Source organism: Artemia sp. Qi Xiang Cuo, chromosome 11 (genome assembly GCF_049724085.1).
Source record: "Artemia sp. Qi Xiang Cuo chromosome 11, ASM4972408v1, whole genome shotgun sequence".
NCBI lineage: Eukaryota > Metazoa > Arthropoda > Branchiopoda > Anostraca > Artemiidae > Artemia > Artemia sp. Qi Xiang Cuo.
In genome coordinates this window covers 2,232,278-2,249,612 of record NC_142804.1, presented here as the reverse complement: position 1 = coordinate 2,249,612, position 17,335 = coordinate 2,232,278, and the positions used below count along the sequence as shown (strand labels likewise).

Here is a 17,335-nt window from a genome sequence, read left to right as displayed (position 1 = left end):
TCGCAATATGGTCAACGCTATTACAAATATAGCAACTTATTACTGCAGGGTTATTGTCATAATTAGACTTTTTGATAAGCTGAAAACGTACTGTTGTCTATATAGCGGGTTCTTGCGATTTATGTCTTTGAGACACTGGAGAGTTCCCCCATGAAAATAAATTGGGGGACACCTGAACGCTCTCGAAGTTTATTTTCGCATTTGATTCACCAAGGCTATTTATTTTTGCTTTACTATGATTTACAACCATTGTGTCGACTTCGATTAATCATTCTACCTCCTGAACTGCAAGATCCCGTGTCTGAATGTTTTTGGATATTACCAATCTATGTAATTTTGTGGGTAGCCATTGCAAAATGGTATTTAGTATAACTTTTTTATACAATTGTCCAGAACGACTTCCATATTTTACTTCTACCGAAATGCGTAAATTATCAAGAAATTCCCTTATATTTTGTGAAAAGTCAAAGCTCACTGCTCCTTGCTTTAGTTTGTTTATGGAACTGGTTTCTATAAACCTATCTTTAAATGCTTTTAACAAGTTATCAACCGTATTTATTGTCAAGTTGGTGTTATTGCCTAGGGTATGTTTTGTTTGTCTTAGGAAGGTTAACGCCTGGCCTTTTAATCTTAGTAAGAGAATTTCGAATAGCACTCATACGTCTGTTTTTGTTGATTCTACAATCTGGGTCCATTTGATGTGAAATTCTTTAATGTCTGATTGACTATTTTACTCCGGGATGTACATTTCTAGTTTTGTGTTTTTCGTGCCTAGCTTTTGCGCCGTTAATTTTACTTCTAAATCTTCATACATTTTTTTTTGCGCTTATATCGACTCGAAATAGACTTATTATTTTAATTAACCCATTTCGGGGTATGCTATTATCTCCTATGATATATAAGTGGTTTTCTGTCGTAGCCTAGTGGTTATAGGCCTAATCACTTTACTTATATGTCTGTATCTCTCCAATAATTAAATTCAAATTATAAAGTTTCATAGCCTAATTAGTTCGCAAATTTTCTTCCAATTTACAACCGTGCCATTTGTACCAATAAATGTTTTTTGGCCGTCCTAATAGCGGTAATGAAGATGATCGCGTCAAATCTAATATCGTACTTTAAAACTGCGAACTTACACCTTATAAGTTCTCCGATAGCGATGCTTATAGCGCTGGAGATTATGCCAACAAGACCTGCGCCACCCTCAATTATTGAGTGAAAATAAAAAGTACAGCCATGTAAACGTGACCTCTTTTTCTTGAGCTATCTGGAGATCCGATTCCCTGGGAACGTTACGTTGGAGACTTTGCGAACTAATTACCTATTATTAGGCTAAATCTAGACATATAAAATGAAATAAACACAGATAAAAAAAAGCAATAAATTTATTGAAACTTACATATTTAGGTGAACAGCAGTCGGTCACTCCAAATGACAAAAACGGTGACCGAGATACAACAATGAAAAAATTTAAGACTTCTATCTGAATGGTCCTGGTTCTCAAATACGAATATTTTCAAAAATCATTTTTACCCCACTATCAAAGGTAGCTCTTCAGTCCTGCGCTGTAAGAACTGGCTCATAATTGGCTCGAGTGGTCCAAGGATTCGAACCTTTCGTCCAATAAATTCTTTTAAATATTTCTGATGATTCAAGCGTTCACACGGTTCTTACCATTTAAACTTCCTTAGAAATATTATGCGTAGCATTTTTTTTGTTACTAATTATCTTAGCGAAATTCGAACGACTAGCGTTGTTGTTTGACTGAAGCTAGAATGCAATTTCTCTTTTTGCTGATTAAGAATTTAGACTCTTGGAAGCGGTATTTGAACTCAATTAGGGGACGTTTGATTTCTGTCCGAATCATCTTTAGAAGGAAAGAATCTTGTATTTTAAATATATCGCATTTTGCTCCCGGTACATTATCTTGTATCCAAAGGCAAATTTATTGGGCCTTTCAACTATGATGAACAAAATGGCTATCTCAAAATCTTGATCGGACGATTTTAGGAGAAAAAGGGGTTGGAGAGGGGGCCTAGTTGCCCTCCAATCTTTTGGTCACTAGCTATAGAACTTTTAATTTCCGTTTGAATGAGCCCTCTGACGTTATTCTAGGACCAATGGATTGATACGATCGCCCCTGGAAAAACAAAAACAACAAATAAACACGCATCCGTGATTTTTCGTCTGGCAAAAAATAAAAAATTCCACTTTTTTACAGATAAGAGCTTGAAACCTCTACAGTAAGGCTTTCTGAAACTCTGAATCTCATGTTGTGATTTTCATTAAGATTCTATCACTTTTAGCGGGTGTTTCCCTTTTTCCGAAAATCAGGCAAATTTACTCAGGCTCGTAGCTGTTAATGGGTAAGACTGAACTTAATGAAACTTATATATTTGAAATCAGGACAATAATCTAATTCTTATGATATATCTATTGGTATAAAAATTTCTTTTTAAGAGTTTCGGTTGCTATTGAGCCGGGTCGGTCCTTACTTATCTCATTGTGTCAAAAACACAACAGGTACAATAATTTGATACATTTTTTAAGCTTTCATAGTGTCAGATTTCATGACACTCAGTGTTTTCTAAACGAAGCTAGATGGAGTTTGAAATTTTGAATTGTTACCACCTATCAGATGTGCATGAGAAAGGCCGATTTGTGAATAATATTTAGGAAAAATTGATCATAGACGATCGAAAAATTTCAGATCGATTTCTTGATAAAATATTAAGATCACTGGGTTTGCAAGGGTTTCAGGTTTCTGGGGTGTTCAGGAAAACTCTTGATTTCTAAATATTTATTTTTCTTCAAGTATTTTCCAGTGAGATTTCTGACTGTGTGCAGGTATAATTCAAACATAAGTTAAAACCGCATTTTACAGTTGAACTTAAAAAAGATAAAAAAAATAAAATAAATACTATGCACAGGACCAAACTAGTGATAGGCGGGCTGATGAGGTTGCCGGGTGTCCAATAACAGACGACGATTGACTCTCAACGTGTCGCACTGTCAAATCGGCCTAACTTTACGAATTTCTGCCAAATATAAAAAATGGTCAAATTTGAAAGGCGTTATGTATATGAAAACACCCCATCGTATAACAAATTTAAAATAACGTCTTGGATGCACCACAAGTGAAGCAAAGAAATGAAAGCATCAGGAGAGTTTGTTAGTAAACGAAACAAAAAATCACGAAAATTATGCATAGTCTTGATTTATTATCATTAAAAGGAGGCAATGCATCATTTTTATCTTGGAACACGCCACCTTTGGCGCATTTGGCCGCCCTGAGATAATGTTAACGGTTTATCATGTATGAACTGTAAGTATTTTTAGGAAGGAATGTGCCACCATGTGGCGAAATGGCCTCTGAAATTTGCCTTGAAATGGCCTCGCAAGCTTGATAGATGATGTGTCGATAGTTCTGAACCAATTGGCTATCTTAAAATTCTGACTTAATAATATTTTGTCGCCTTTTGAGCCTAAATTGCTCTCGCGCCACGAAGTTGCAGAAAACAAATTTTTGTTGTGGTGCCACTGCAATAAAATTGTCCTAACGTCATTATTTTATGCAAGTTCAGCCAAGGTTAAGTCTTACCCTTAGTGTTTAAGACAAGTAAGCTAAGTCTTTTTTAAGTTTTCTCGTCTTTCTTCTGAAAAGGGATCGAAAGCTATATCTTTAAGGTGTTGAGAAGGAAAATTCTTCTTCTTCTATTTAACAGCGGGCGGGCTTTTCAGTGATACTATTTAGCCCTTTTCCATTTGCTTCACTCTGTGGGCTACAGAGCTACTGGCTTGATTGCTTCATGATTATTAGATATTATCAAATATCTTTCACTAGATCTTTTGACTCTAGGAGTTCAATTATGAGTTGATAGATGTCGATTTCTATGCTCTGTGTGCAGGTATAGTTGGCTAGGCTATTGGCTGATAGTGAGATTTTGTGGTGTTTGAAGCATTTTAACAGTTTGCAAAGCAGAGTATGTTCTGCAGACGTCAGCATATTACATTCAAATAGGCAATGGTTAATTGTTTCATTATTCATATTACAATGCCTGCAAAGAGGGGACAGGGGAATTGAACCACTTGAATTAGAAAACTTATACGAGAATGCAAGAAAATTTAGTCCATTTGTTCCAGAACGAATTCTATGATAAATTTTAGAAAGATACTTATTGGGAAAGAGGGGAAGGATAGGATTAATCTTATTAAAATTAATATCTGATAGCCTCCATCGGAATCGGGATTGGTCTCCCACTTGGCTGGTCAATATTTATAGCATTTTTTGCTATTTCATCAACCTAATGATTACCACTTATGCCAAAGTGGCTAGGAATATACTGAAAATAAGTTTTTATGCCACTTGAAGCAAGATTATCTATAATACTGAGACAATGACAAGTGTCAATGTCCAACTTATACTGAGGAGCTGAGGCCAGCAACTCAAGGCTGGATAAAGAGTCGGAATATACAATAATATTATTTGAATTTGCAATCAAAGGTTGGTTTTCCTTAATGTGTTCTAATGCCATGATTATGGCATTTAACTCAGCAGCAATATAGATAAATTATTATGTAATCTCTCGCCCATTGCAATTTTCAGGTGAGGAAGGAAAGCACCACTTGCTACCTTCTCATTCATTTTTGACCCATCAACAAATATTTGGAAGTGATTTTTATAGGTAATTGTATTAAGTTCAGCAATTTTTTTCTGGACAAAAGCGATGGGGGTTAAATCTTTAGTCCACTTTGAAAAATCAGTATTTATTATGGGACTTGACCAATTTCATGGAGATGATTGGGGGCGAAAAGGTGCAATAGACTGTGCTGGTACAGGAAACTTCTTCTGAATGTTGGCATACTCATCTGCAATGCCTCTATGCATGGGTGGATTTCTTAACCCATTCTGTTGGGTGTGTGAGCTATTTGATTCAATTTTTGTAAAATGTTTTGTCAAGAGAAAGCAACGTCTCTCCCTTATTGTTGTTAATCCACTCTCCATAAGCATAAACTTGGTGCTTGTGGGTTTCCTAAGACCAAATATGAGGCGTATTACATCATTTTGTGTTGTTTCAATTTTTTGCATCTGGATCTTTGCACATGCACCATATGCGATGAGCCCATAGTCAATATGGGGTCTTATATGTGATTCATAAAACTGGAGTAAGGTTTTCTCCTTACAGCCCCAGGGTGTGGAAATAAGTCTTTTTAGTATATTTGTTTTTCTATAGCATTTTTTTATTGTGTTTGAAATGTGGAGGTGCAAATTAAGTTTTTGGTCAAGCATGAGACCTAGGTAATTAATATGATTATCTTCTGGATCTATCTTCTAGTTGTTTTATTTAGAGTTAGTTTTGCATTAACATGGTTTCGCTTTCGGTGAAATTGGATTATTTTCGACTTGGTAGGTGCAATGGGTAAATCTGAATATTGAAAGAATTTTTCAAATTGGAAAAGTGACTTTTGCAGATTTGACTGTGCTATCTCAAAGGTGTTGCCAGATGACCATAGCACCAGATCGTCAGCATATTGTAGATTCGTGTGGGGTAGGTTGATGTCCCAGAGATATAGGGTAAACAGGAGGCAACTGAGGACTGCTCCCTGAGGTAGGCCTTTGGTTGTTGTCTTTTGGGGTGAAGAGGCTGAACCAACACAAACAATGAAACTTTGCACTTCTATAAAGGATTTTATAAAAGATACTAGCTTGGGGGGTAGTACAAGGTTTGTAAGTTTGTTTAAAAGGATTTGGCGGTTCACATTGTCATATGCCCCTTCAAAATCTAGGAAAGCTGCAACTAGGACATTATTTTTTGAGAATGATTCATTTATTGCATTTGTTAGCAAAATGAAAGCATCTGTTGAGGAGTGGTGTTTCCTGAATCCAGTTTGAGTGGGAGGGATCATATTGTTTTTTTAAACAAACCAGAGGAGTCTGTGATAGATCATTTTCTCCATTATTTCCCCCATCACAGGAGTAATCTTTATGGGCCTATAGGACTCAGGGTTCTCTTTGGGTTTATTTTTCTTTAGGATTGGTAGGAGGGACGAACATTTCTATATATTGGGGAACATAGAAGATACCCAAGCGTGATTATAACAATTTAGCAGCTCTTGTTTGTATGAAGGGGTGAGATTCTGTATCCATGTAGGGTGTATATTGTCATAGCTGCCGCTAGTTTTGGTCCTAATATGATGTATTGCATTATTCATTTCCTGGATTGAAAATGGACTACTTATATACTCGGATCCTGGGCGTGGTTGGTAATTTGGGTTCATAGGAATTGGGGACATTTTGCTTCGATTCTTTGATGTTAGCTTATTAACAAAAAGAGTTGCAAATACCTTAGCTATTTCATTATCATTGTCATAATGGGTATTATTATGTATAAGCTCATACAGGAGTGGGCTGGGGGAAATCTTTTTCCCCCAGATGTGGCTTATGACTTTATGTATAATTGGCTCATGTGTTTCTCTGGAGAGATTATTTGCAAAATTATTCCAGTAATTATATTTAGTATCTATTATAGTCCTTTTTAGATTAGATTCTGCTTGTAATTTTTTTAAATATGTAGTAGGTGATGGTTTTTTTTATGAATTCTGTCCTAGCAACCTTTTTTATTCTCCATTTATTTTGGCACTCATTTGTCCACCATGCTTTAGGAATGTGTTTAGGGTAGGTTTTCTTAGGTATTGTCTTGGGGATAGCATGATTAGCTGTATTTATTAGTAAAGATGTCAATACTTCAGCATGTGTTTCAACTGTTGTGTTCGAAATGTATGAATTTTGGGTGAAACTTGTGATTTCATCATTTAGCTTATTTTGGAACATAGACCAATTTGCTTTATTGTTGATATTTTTGGAGGTATGTGGTAGAGTTTCAGCAGGCTCATTTAGGGAGCACACTATAGAAAAGTGGTCAGTACATAGACTATCAATTTTATTTATATAAATTTTATTCAAAATATTTAATGACACAATTTGTAGGTCAATTGTGGAGAATCTGCCACTTTTTGGGCTGAAATAAGTATTCAGGTTTGGAGGGTTTGCAACAGCTAATTCATTATTATTTGAAGTCATATACTCAATCAATTTACCAGCTTTATTTGCTGGTTTTTCCCCCCACAAAAGGCTGTGGGCATTGAAATCTCCACAAATAATGATATTTTTTAACTACTACTACTACTAACAACTCACCGCAGCACCAAGCCGCCTGAGGCCAACACAGCTACGCACGCTCCTCCTCCACCCCAATCTATTCAAAGCCTCCCTTTTTACATCCACCCACGAAATCCCCATTTCCTTTCAATCTTTCTTTATGACGTCCTCCAAAACAGTACGGGGACAAGTTGCTATCTGTTTAGATCTTGACGGCTGACCAAAAAGAACAGTCCTCAGATATTTGACATCGTTAATTCACACAGTGAACCATAATCACCTTAGCCATTGTCTCACTATAGCTTTTGAAAACGAGATCGCCCCACATTTTCTTTACAGCGTACTGTTTTAAATACGTTCAGTTATCCGGGTACCCAGAACAATCCTTAAGTAATTTCTCTGGAAAACATCTAGCAAATCTTCATCCGCTTTTAGGAGCGTCCATGCTTCAGAGCCATATTTATTTTTTAACATATTAGAATTAATAATATAATTAAAGAAATCCATGGCATCTGTAGTTTGGCCATTAGGGTTATAAAAGCTTATTATGTAGGTTTTTATATTATTCAGCCAAACACTAATACTAATTGCATCAACATCATTAGCAACATCTGGACAATTGATGCCACTGAATCTTATATTGTTTTTAAATAATAGAGCTACACCATCTCCTTTTCTCTCTGATGATCTATCCTTTCTCAGGACAGTAAATCCCAGAAACTTAATTTGTTGATTGTGGGTTAAATGAGTTTCCTGGAGGCAAGCAATATTAATGGAATTATTATTCATAAAAGATATTAGTTCATTTAGCTTATTTTCTGTGAGCAATCATACGTTCCACTGGAATAATGATATCAGTTGTATTGTTGATTTATTTTTCATGTGACTGTGCATCAATGTTCAGCTTTGTTAATAGTAAAGCAAGATCTTTTTTTGCTTGAATGAGCATATCATCAGGGATATAGATTTTTGCTAATTCTGCGATGATTTTTGTTTTCTGTACTTAATGTATGTTCATGGCCTGAACTGCATTACAGTTTAGAATGAATAAGCATATATTTGGGGATTGCATGTTTGGTTGTGCATCCTGTTTGTCAGTTAAGGAAATAATTCCTGGTAGTGATTCTTAGATGTGATTCATATGAACTTCTTCTACTTCTTCTGAGGTCAGTAGAAGGGTTTATTTTGTCTGAACCTTTGGCAAACTTTCCGAGCAACTTGTATTACTTAGAAAATTCAAATAGACTGCAAATTCCATGGCCAGTACCTTGTACTAGCGATAATGTTGTTTTTTTTTCATTTTTTCTGTGATATTTTCTCAAGAAAACTGCAAAAAGAAAATAGCTTTAGCATTTTGTCAGTTCTATTCAAGCTTAAATCAACAAAAAAATTTAAATTCTGGAATTATTTTGTGTTTTTCCTAACTCATTAACATAGTTATTTCTGGTTTATGATTTTGATTGATTAATGTAGTATTAATTGATCAAATCTGCGATTTTTTGTGATTAATTTTATTTGATGAAATAATTAGCAATAATTTAGTTTTTTCATATTTTAGTATTATGCCGAAAGTCATGGGATAATCTATATTGTTGACGCATTTGACAGAGAAAGAATTGAAGAGTCGAGAAAAGCCTTTGGTAATTTATTTTCTTTTACCTTGCCTTCCAACAATAACCTAAAAATGAACTATACGGTATTGTGAAAGTGATACATGTGACTGTAATTTTCTCCCTAGCTCACAACAGTGATACTCAGTTTATTATGACTTATGTATTTTCTTCTTAAATTCTAGTACCATTGCTAACATTATATTAACCAATAAAAGTCTTAATTAAGACATTGAAACAGAAATAAAAAAAATTCCTGGATTTTTCGACTTAATGTCTGAAAACTTGTGTCAACGAAAAAAAATAAAATAAAATAGAACTAGAATAAAATGCAAAACAAAATACACGAAATAACATAAAAACATGGAATAACACTCTACGCAAAGAAACGCCATTTTTATTATGTTTCCCTGTGTATAATGTTTTTCTATAAGCAAAACTTTCAATTTAAGCTATTTATTTTAGTTTTTAGTAACGTGCAAACGGCACTTGAATCCTTAGGGGATGGGGCGAGGGGGGTCATACTTGTTGTGTTATGTTCGTTTCAGGTTTTACATATTAAATTTGGTAGTTTCTGCTCGTTTTATGGTTTTGATTTGCTCTTTACTTTTCCCGGAAAACCTTCAGTTATCCTAAGTTTTACTTTAGTCAAAATAAATAAAAATTATAAAAAAAAGTTGTTGTATTTTATGTTGATGTGTGATAGTATAATTTTATCCTTGTTGTTGTGTGATTTGTTTATAAAAAAAACCTATAGCTTATGAGCAGTTTCGCTTCAGTAATATAAAGTCAAAAGTTATTGCTGGTCATTCACGTAAAAAGTAAGAGGACCATGGACCCGTGCCTCCCTACCCCTCCCCCTCCTCGAATTTTTAACTCCACTATTTTTTAATATTTTATTTTATTTTCCATGTAGTTTCTCCGATTTTCTAAAAGTAGTAACCTCCTTCCTTCCCCTGAAAAAAAAATATCACGCTACCTTGCCTTTTGTGGGTTGCCAGCTTTTAAGCTTGTTGTAAATAATCAGGAATCAGGGAGGCAGTTGAAATAAAGAAGCCCATTCACCTAAAGGTCGCCCTCAATAGAGACACTGGAGAAACTTTTCTAATTTCGATTTATAATGAACTTATTAATTCCGATCGTCTTTATATACATCCACAAAATTATATTGTGCAATCAAACAGAATCTCTGATAATAATCCAACTGCAAAACAAGTAGCCTTTAAGAGTGCTTTACGTAAAAATTTTTTGTGAAATGCTATTTAGACTTGTGTTTTTATTCAGTTACCCTTTCACCGTTACTGAGAAAGGGTCGTCCAATTCTAGTTTTGTGTTTTTATTTTAAGGTTTTTTTTTATATTTTTATCAGTTTTATTCTGCACTGAGGACGGTCAAGCGGAGGTTTTGACCGAAATATTTGCATAAAATTTTCAATTTTTTCACTGGCTGTTAATTGTCCTAGTTTTCTTCCTTTCTTCGTGATTTTATGTTTTATTTAAGCTTGTTTTTTTAAGCTAGAAGTTAGAAGTCTTAAAATATATAATTTATTTTTCTTTAGAGAAGATGATAGGGAGCGAAGCTTTGATTGGTGTCCCCATATTGTTGCTAGCCAATAAGCAAGATCTGCCCGACTGCATGGGCGTCCGTGAAGTGAAACCAATTTTCCAGCAAAGTGGCTCACAAATTGGAACAAGAGATTTTATGGTTATGCCTGTGTCTGCTTTAAGAGGGTAGGTTTCTTTTATAGGGTAACTTTTTTTATGCCTGTTTCTGTTTACGAATTTACTTGTTTTGTTTTATATACAAGAGGTGGATTTTTTTTATGGGGCTCTTCTACCTACCCGTGTTGCTTTTAGCTCCAAACTAGTTGCAGTTTTCTTCCTTTATTTTTTAGACAAATAACTCCTGAGATGACTTTTTGCGCCAACAGCGCTGTATTTTCATGACGGTTTCTATCTGAAAAGTGATTTAATTAACACTTTTTCAGTCCAATGTTCTTAAATTCTTCAGTTCGAGTTCTTTTTTTTTTAGTAAATGTCCAAGAATCGTCCCATCGCAATCTTGATTTTTTTTTGTAGGATTTTTGAGGTACTTACTTGCGATGAAATAAAATGAAAGTGTTATGTACTGCCGTGTCAATTCAGGTTCCGAAAAGGCCCGACCTGTGCCCATGTTCTATCTTCCTTTTGCTCAGTCCTAGTAGGTGCGGTTTCAATCTGAAAAGTGATTTAATAAACACTTTTTCAGTCCAATGTTCTTAATCGGAAAAAGGCGATGGGCACGAACGTTTTAGCAGTGCAAATGGTGTCATAAAAATGTTCAATTGGGATCGTGAGGAGGTCGGCACGAACAACGGTCAGGTTGCCATATCAATCGCGCGACGTTTATCAGGACAAACCGAGGCATAAAATCTTCAAGGAGGGTCATGAGAAGGTTGCCGACGATCAACAGGATAAAGGTTGAAAAAGAGCGTAAACTATTGAGCTCTGATCAAAGAATGAATAATCGCCTAATATCAGAAACGTTTACAATTCTGAAGACCATGGCGCACAAGATTGCGATGGAAAAGTTAGAAATGTGGAAGGTCTGTGCAATATTTATTCCGGGTGCGCTCAGCGATTGCTCAAAGAAAAATCGAGCGGAAGTGTGTCAAGAATTCTTGCAGTGTTGTCGGGACGATCTGATTCCTTTTGGACAATTTTGATTCTTTAAATATGATCCAAAAATTAAAAGGCAGAGCGAACCGTGGCTAACTAATTCGCCCCCCCCCCCCAAAAAAAAGAAAGAAAATATAAGAATGGGTAAATCAACAGTTGAAGCAATGTTTATCGTTTTTATTGTTTTATTTTTTCTTCCACCTGGCGAGCTAGTAAACGCCGAACTCCATGTTGAAGTACTGAAAACGCTAAAGGAAAGGGTTAATCCCGTCAGGCACGAAATTAAGTCTTAGAAGGTGCCGTCTTTATGGCGACCAAATATCTGACAAAGTCTGGCATCTCAGCCCCCCCCCCATCCCCCTTACAGTTTTGTATTGTTGCCTCTCGACATCCCCCTCCCCTGAAAATTAAATAATCCCTCAAACGAAAGTATTTGGGGAGCCTGGAGAAGGTGGCGGTGAGCCACTCCCGATTTGGGGAGGCGGTTATGAATAGGTTGTTAAAACACCTTTATTAGTGGACTTCCAGGATGCATATAGAACATGAAAATCGTGCTGGAACGAGTTTTTTTTTAAGTAGGAGGGATGTATTTCGAAGAATATTGAGTAATCGCACGAATTGGTTTTACAAATTTCGTAGAATAAAAATGGGCGTATTATTTTCGGAATATACCACAAGGGTTCATTGAAATAGGTGCTGTGTATTCCAAAACTCACAGCCGACAGTGCTGGTCTCAAGACTCCACCCACCTTGCCATGCAAGCTGCTACGCTGTGCGATGTACGCTTGCGACAGAAAAAAATAGTGTGGATAAACTTCGGTACAGACCTTGTATGATATAGAATTAGCTTTTCTTTAACTTGTTACAAAATTAAAGTTTATTCCGAAAATGGCTCTCAAAAGAAAATATTGGTGAACCTGCATTTCTCCTCAAAAGAAAGTAATGTAACAAAAAACAGATACTGTAAATTTTACAAAAATCTCAATACAGGAAAAACAATAAAGGTTGGTCAGAAAAATCACAATAAATCCAGAAAAAATGAATTTATTACCGTAAGTTGAGCAAAGTGATTTTGTTTTTCAACTTAACCTTGTTCAAGTTCAAGTTCAATGATTTTATTATTAACATATACATGCATATAATTGACATAGGCCCATGAGGAGACAAGCTCGAATAACTAGGCCTAGATAAAGATAAAATAACTAATTACATTACAATTCAAAGATAAACACGATGGCAAAGATACAATAACACAACAATAATATAAAAGTGGTAGCTAGCCCAGGATCCTTAAATAAATATAAAAAAAAATTCAATATTTTAAATATAAATTAATACTAGAAGATAGCAGAGAGGCCCACAATCACCCAGAACAACAAACCAAACAAATAACTTTGTCTTTTTCAAAAGACGCTTAATTAAAAGTAATCCTGAACTAAATGAAATTTAAGATTCCTTTTTATTAAATGGATAGAAGGAAATTTGTCAACAAGATCCTTCTGAGCATTCCGACACCGAACTGTTGACACAAATGGAGCAAATATATAAATTTCAGTACTTTATTTGTCAAAATAGATACATACAATTATTTTGTCGAGTGTTATAATTATGTAAGTCTTGTGATTGGGAGAACAAAGTTTGATTGAGGTAATATGTCGGCAACTTCTTAATGTCATAATTAAATTTGAAAATAATTGCTCCAAAAGTAAATTGTTGAGGAACTGGGAGTATATCTAGATAAGTATATAAAGATGCTAAAAAAGTTTCAGGATTCTTAGGGCTTTATTTTGTAAAATCTGTATTGGTTTAATATGGCTTTTAAATGTAGATAACTATACTAGAGAACAATGATTAATATTAGACTGAATCAGAGCAAAATAAATGCTTCGTAAATCAGAGTAGGGCAAATAATGCTTCAACCTTCGCATTAAACCAATACACCTTTAAATTTTTGGGTGTAGTTTTTGAATGTGTGTTTTAATAGATTATCCTTTGTTAATAACAGATCAAAGGTACTTTATCGTATCCACCCCAAATATTGATAATAGACACTTTGAAGAAGTAACTCGGGTAATACGAGGCATACATTTCGATTTATGCTGAAAATCACGAATTGAGTATTCAATAAATCTATAGCAATAAAATTTGAAGAACACCAATCAAGAACATTAGAAAATGCAGTATCAAGTTTTGCCTCTAACTCCTCGTCATTCCCCTCAGAAATTGAAACTGCCGTATCGTCAGCAAAATGTGTGCTGAGACATGGGATTGGCAAAGCGCGGTGAAGATCATTTATGTAAATTATAAAAAGCAGAGGACCTAGGACAGAGCCTGAGGTACCCCAACCATCGAGGACTGAGGAACTGGCGAAGAGAGGAAATTACCTCCATCTATTTGTTGCTTTCTCTTATCAAGATAAGATTTAACTAAATCCAACGCCGGTCCGCGCACACCATAATTATCCAATTTACGAAAAAGAAGAGAAGGGGATATTGTATCGAATGCTTTTTTAAAATCTAAATATATTGTTGCTGGAATTTCACCTCTATCTAAAAAATAGAAAAATATCAGCATCCATGAATATATTGGATGAGAACAAGGATAGTGTTTTCAGTATTGTGTCCAGACCTAAAACTTTATTTTTACAGACCTAAAGATTTATATCCAAGTGAAATCCCAATTCCGTGTCTTAATCCCTTTGATGAAGTTATGTGGGTGTGTGTTCGACCTAAAGTCCTGACGCGTCCTTTTAATTTAATTGTCCTGTGTTGTTTTTATTACTCCCCTAATCAGAGATCCGCTGACAAAATAAATTTTATCAAAAAATTACATGCAAGTGCTGACTTTATACTATCAAAATACCCAAATGCAGAAATTTTCCTGATGGGTGACGCAAATGATATAAGACTTGATTTTACATGTAACGCTTTTAATTTAAAACAGGTCGTTAATGTCCCTACTACAAAAGGCAATACTACTCTTGATTTAATTTGCACTAATTTTTCGAAGTTTTACAAACCCGTCTCCACTCTGCCCCCTCTAGGGGGTAGTTACCGCTTTAGCCTTTTCCTATCTCCGGTGGCTAAAGTTAAACAGTCGTTTTCTATAACTGAAACCGCTTATAGACCTCTCACTGACTCAGGACTTTTCAATTTTGGCTCAGGGATTACTTCTGAAAATTGGTCCACTGTGTATCAAACAAATGACGTTGACTACATGGCTTTGTCCCTCCAAAATCTATTGAGGAGTAATTATGAATTTCATTTCCCTGAGAAAAAATTTAAAACGTGTTCTACGGATTAATCTTATGTTACTGAGTATTTTAAAAAACTTATTAAAAAAAAAAATCTATTTTTTCAAGATAGGTCGCATTAGTGAGGCTAATAGTCTAAGAAAATTCCTAAAGAGACAATTAAGAAAAGCAGCTTCTAATTATTATAATAATAAAGTCAAAGATATATATTCTAACAAGCCCATGCAATGGTACAGAAAAATTAAAGAAATATGCGGAAAAAGTCCTTCCGAAATTGATTTTCATCTCCCTGAACCCCCTAATAAGACTGCCAACGACCTGAACTTGTACCTTGCTTCCATCGGGCAAAGTCTCCCCCTTGTCAGTGGCTCAAGTAAAAATAGGCCTTGTAATACTTCCTTCCCCTTTGTTTCTCCCTCTGATGCTACAAATAAAATTCTAAAGCTTAGAAAATCAAGTATTTGTCACCTGGACATCCCAGTTGACTTAATTAAAGCCTTTTCGCACAAAATTGCTGAGCCTTTATCAAATACTTTCAACCACATCACAAAATTTGGTAAATTCCCAAGTTGCTGGAAACAAGGTTTTATAACACCTGCCCCTAAAAAATGCGCCAGTCTGACTTTCGCCAACATTTGCCCCATTACGCTCACTTCTGTTTTTTCCAAACTTTATGAAGGTTTCCTCTGTGACTGGCTTAAGGATAAAATTTGTCCGCGTATTGACACCCGGCAGTTTGGTAACTTAAAGAAAACTTTCACCACCCATTACCTTGTGCACTTAATGCATACCATCGTAAGTAGCCTTGATAAACCAAATGTCTGGCTGAACCTTGTCCTAGTTGATTTCCAAAAAGCTTTTGACCTGGTTGACCACACCACCCTAATTCTTTCACTTCTGTTTAACTTTAAACTTGATCCACTTTTAGTAAATATTGTTATATCGTTTCTTTCAAATAGATCCCAATTTGTTAAATACAAAAATATTTTCTCTAACCCCCTCCCTATATATTGTGGAATTCCTCAAGGAATCTTATTGGGACCACTTTTATTTCTAGTCATGATTAATTATATTGGTAAGGACTTCCCCCAAAGGTGGAAATACGTGGATGAATTGACGATCCTCGAAGTATGTCACAGGAATATTAAAAGTGACCCCCTTGAAATTCTATCCCACATTTCGGATGAAGCTAAGAACCTAAATATGAAAGTAAATGCCACTAAATCAAATATAATGACGATAAATTTCTTGAAATCTATTCTCGCGTTCCTTGATCCTATCCCCCCAGATATTTCTGTGTCTTCCGTTAAATTACTTGGGGTTACAATTTCCTCTAATTTAAAGTGGGATATCCACGTGAAAGATATTGTCCATAGAGCTAATGCGTCCATGTCTCTCCTTAAGCTCTTGAATAAATTTAACGTCCCCCCATCCCATTCTTTAAGGATTTATACCTCCTTTGTCCGCCCGCATCTTGAATATGCTTGTCCAGTATTGCATCCTGGCATCTCCCGTGATGAATCAGATAAAATTGAATCTATTCAAAAAAGAGCCCTAAGAATAATTTTTAAAGAAACTTTGGTACCATATTCACTCCTTCTAAAAAAGGCCAAGCTTGAAACTCTTGAGCACAGGAGAGGAACTCTGTGCCTCCGTTTTGCAAAAAATGCAATAATAAACCATCGCACGGAAAACATTTTCCCCAAAAGACACACCCCATCCAGACACCGCCTGCCACGTACTGTATCTGAACCCATCCCTATCTTGTCCCCCATCCGTTGTTTAACCTCCAGATATGAAAAAACCTTTGTCCCCTTCATTACTGATCAAATAAACCACTAATTGTTTTTTTTTTTTTGTTTTTTTTTTTTTTTTACTGGTGATACCCATGCTGGCGTCCGTTTGGCTCTTTCATTCCCTCCCCTTTTTATATACTCTCTTTTTAAACCTTTTTAACATTATTTTTATCTCAATTTTTTCGGGGTTTTGTTTTAATTTGCGCCTTTTTAACTTTCTTACATTTGACACTTTTTGTTTTTTAGACTAATGAATGGCTTTGCCTTTCTGATATTGTTGTTTTTGGCATTGTTTAGCCAGTTTTTTAGTTGTTGTGCTATTTCTATGTCTTTTTTTATTATATGACCCCGAAATGCGAATTCGGCTCTTCGGGGCTTGTGATAGTCATTTTTTGAAATAAATATCTTATCTTATCTTAATAAAACCAAACTGTGAATTTGTGAAAAAATTAGACGATTTAAAAAAGTCATAGGACCGCTTATAAAGTGTCGTCTTAAATATTTTAGAAAATGCTGAGAAAATAGAAATAGGGCGGTAATTTGATGAGTTTTCAGGAGAGTCACCTTTAAGAAGCGGAATTGTCCTCGCTTCTTTAAAAGCAGACGGGAAAACTCCAGTTTTAAATGAAAGATTAATTATATGCTGTAATGGTAAAGTTACTGCAGACAATGCTTCTTTAACAATTATAGAACTAGACCCGTCAATTCCCGCTGAATTACCTGGATTTAGATCGCACACTATTTTTGTTATTTCAGACTCAGAAATAGGCACAAGAAAAATTGAATTACTTTGAGGAGATGGAAGGTATGAAGAAAATGTTTATTACTACGTGAATCAAACTGGTTCATTACTGATGAAA

General features: G+C 35.2%; 1 protein-coding gene across 1 annotated transcript in view; it reads left to right on the top strand.

Annotated features, from left to right (window-relative positions):
• Arfrp1 (ADP-ribosylation factor related protein 1) overlaps nt 1–17,335 on the top strand; it is a 77,820-nt gene that overhangs the window by 53,591 nt on the left and 6,894 nt on the right. Inside the window, exons 3-4 of the mRNA XM_089097033.1 lie at nt 8,718–8,799; nt 10,328–10,499. Coding sequence (XP_088953159.1) covers nt 8,718–8,799; nt 10,328–10,499 — 254 coding nt within the window. The remainder of the gene's footprint in view (nt 1–8,717; nt 8,800–10,327; nt 10,500–17,335) is intronic.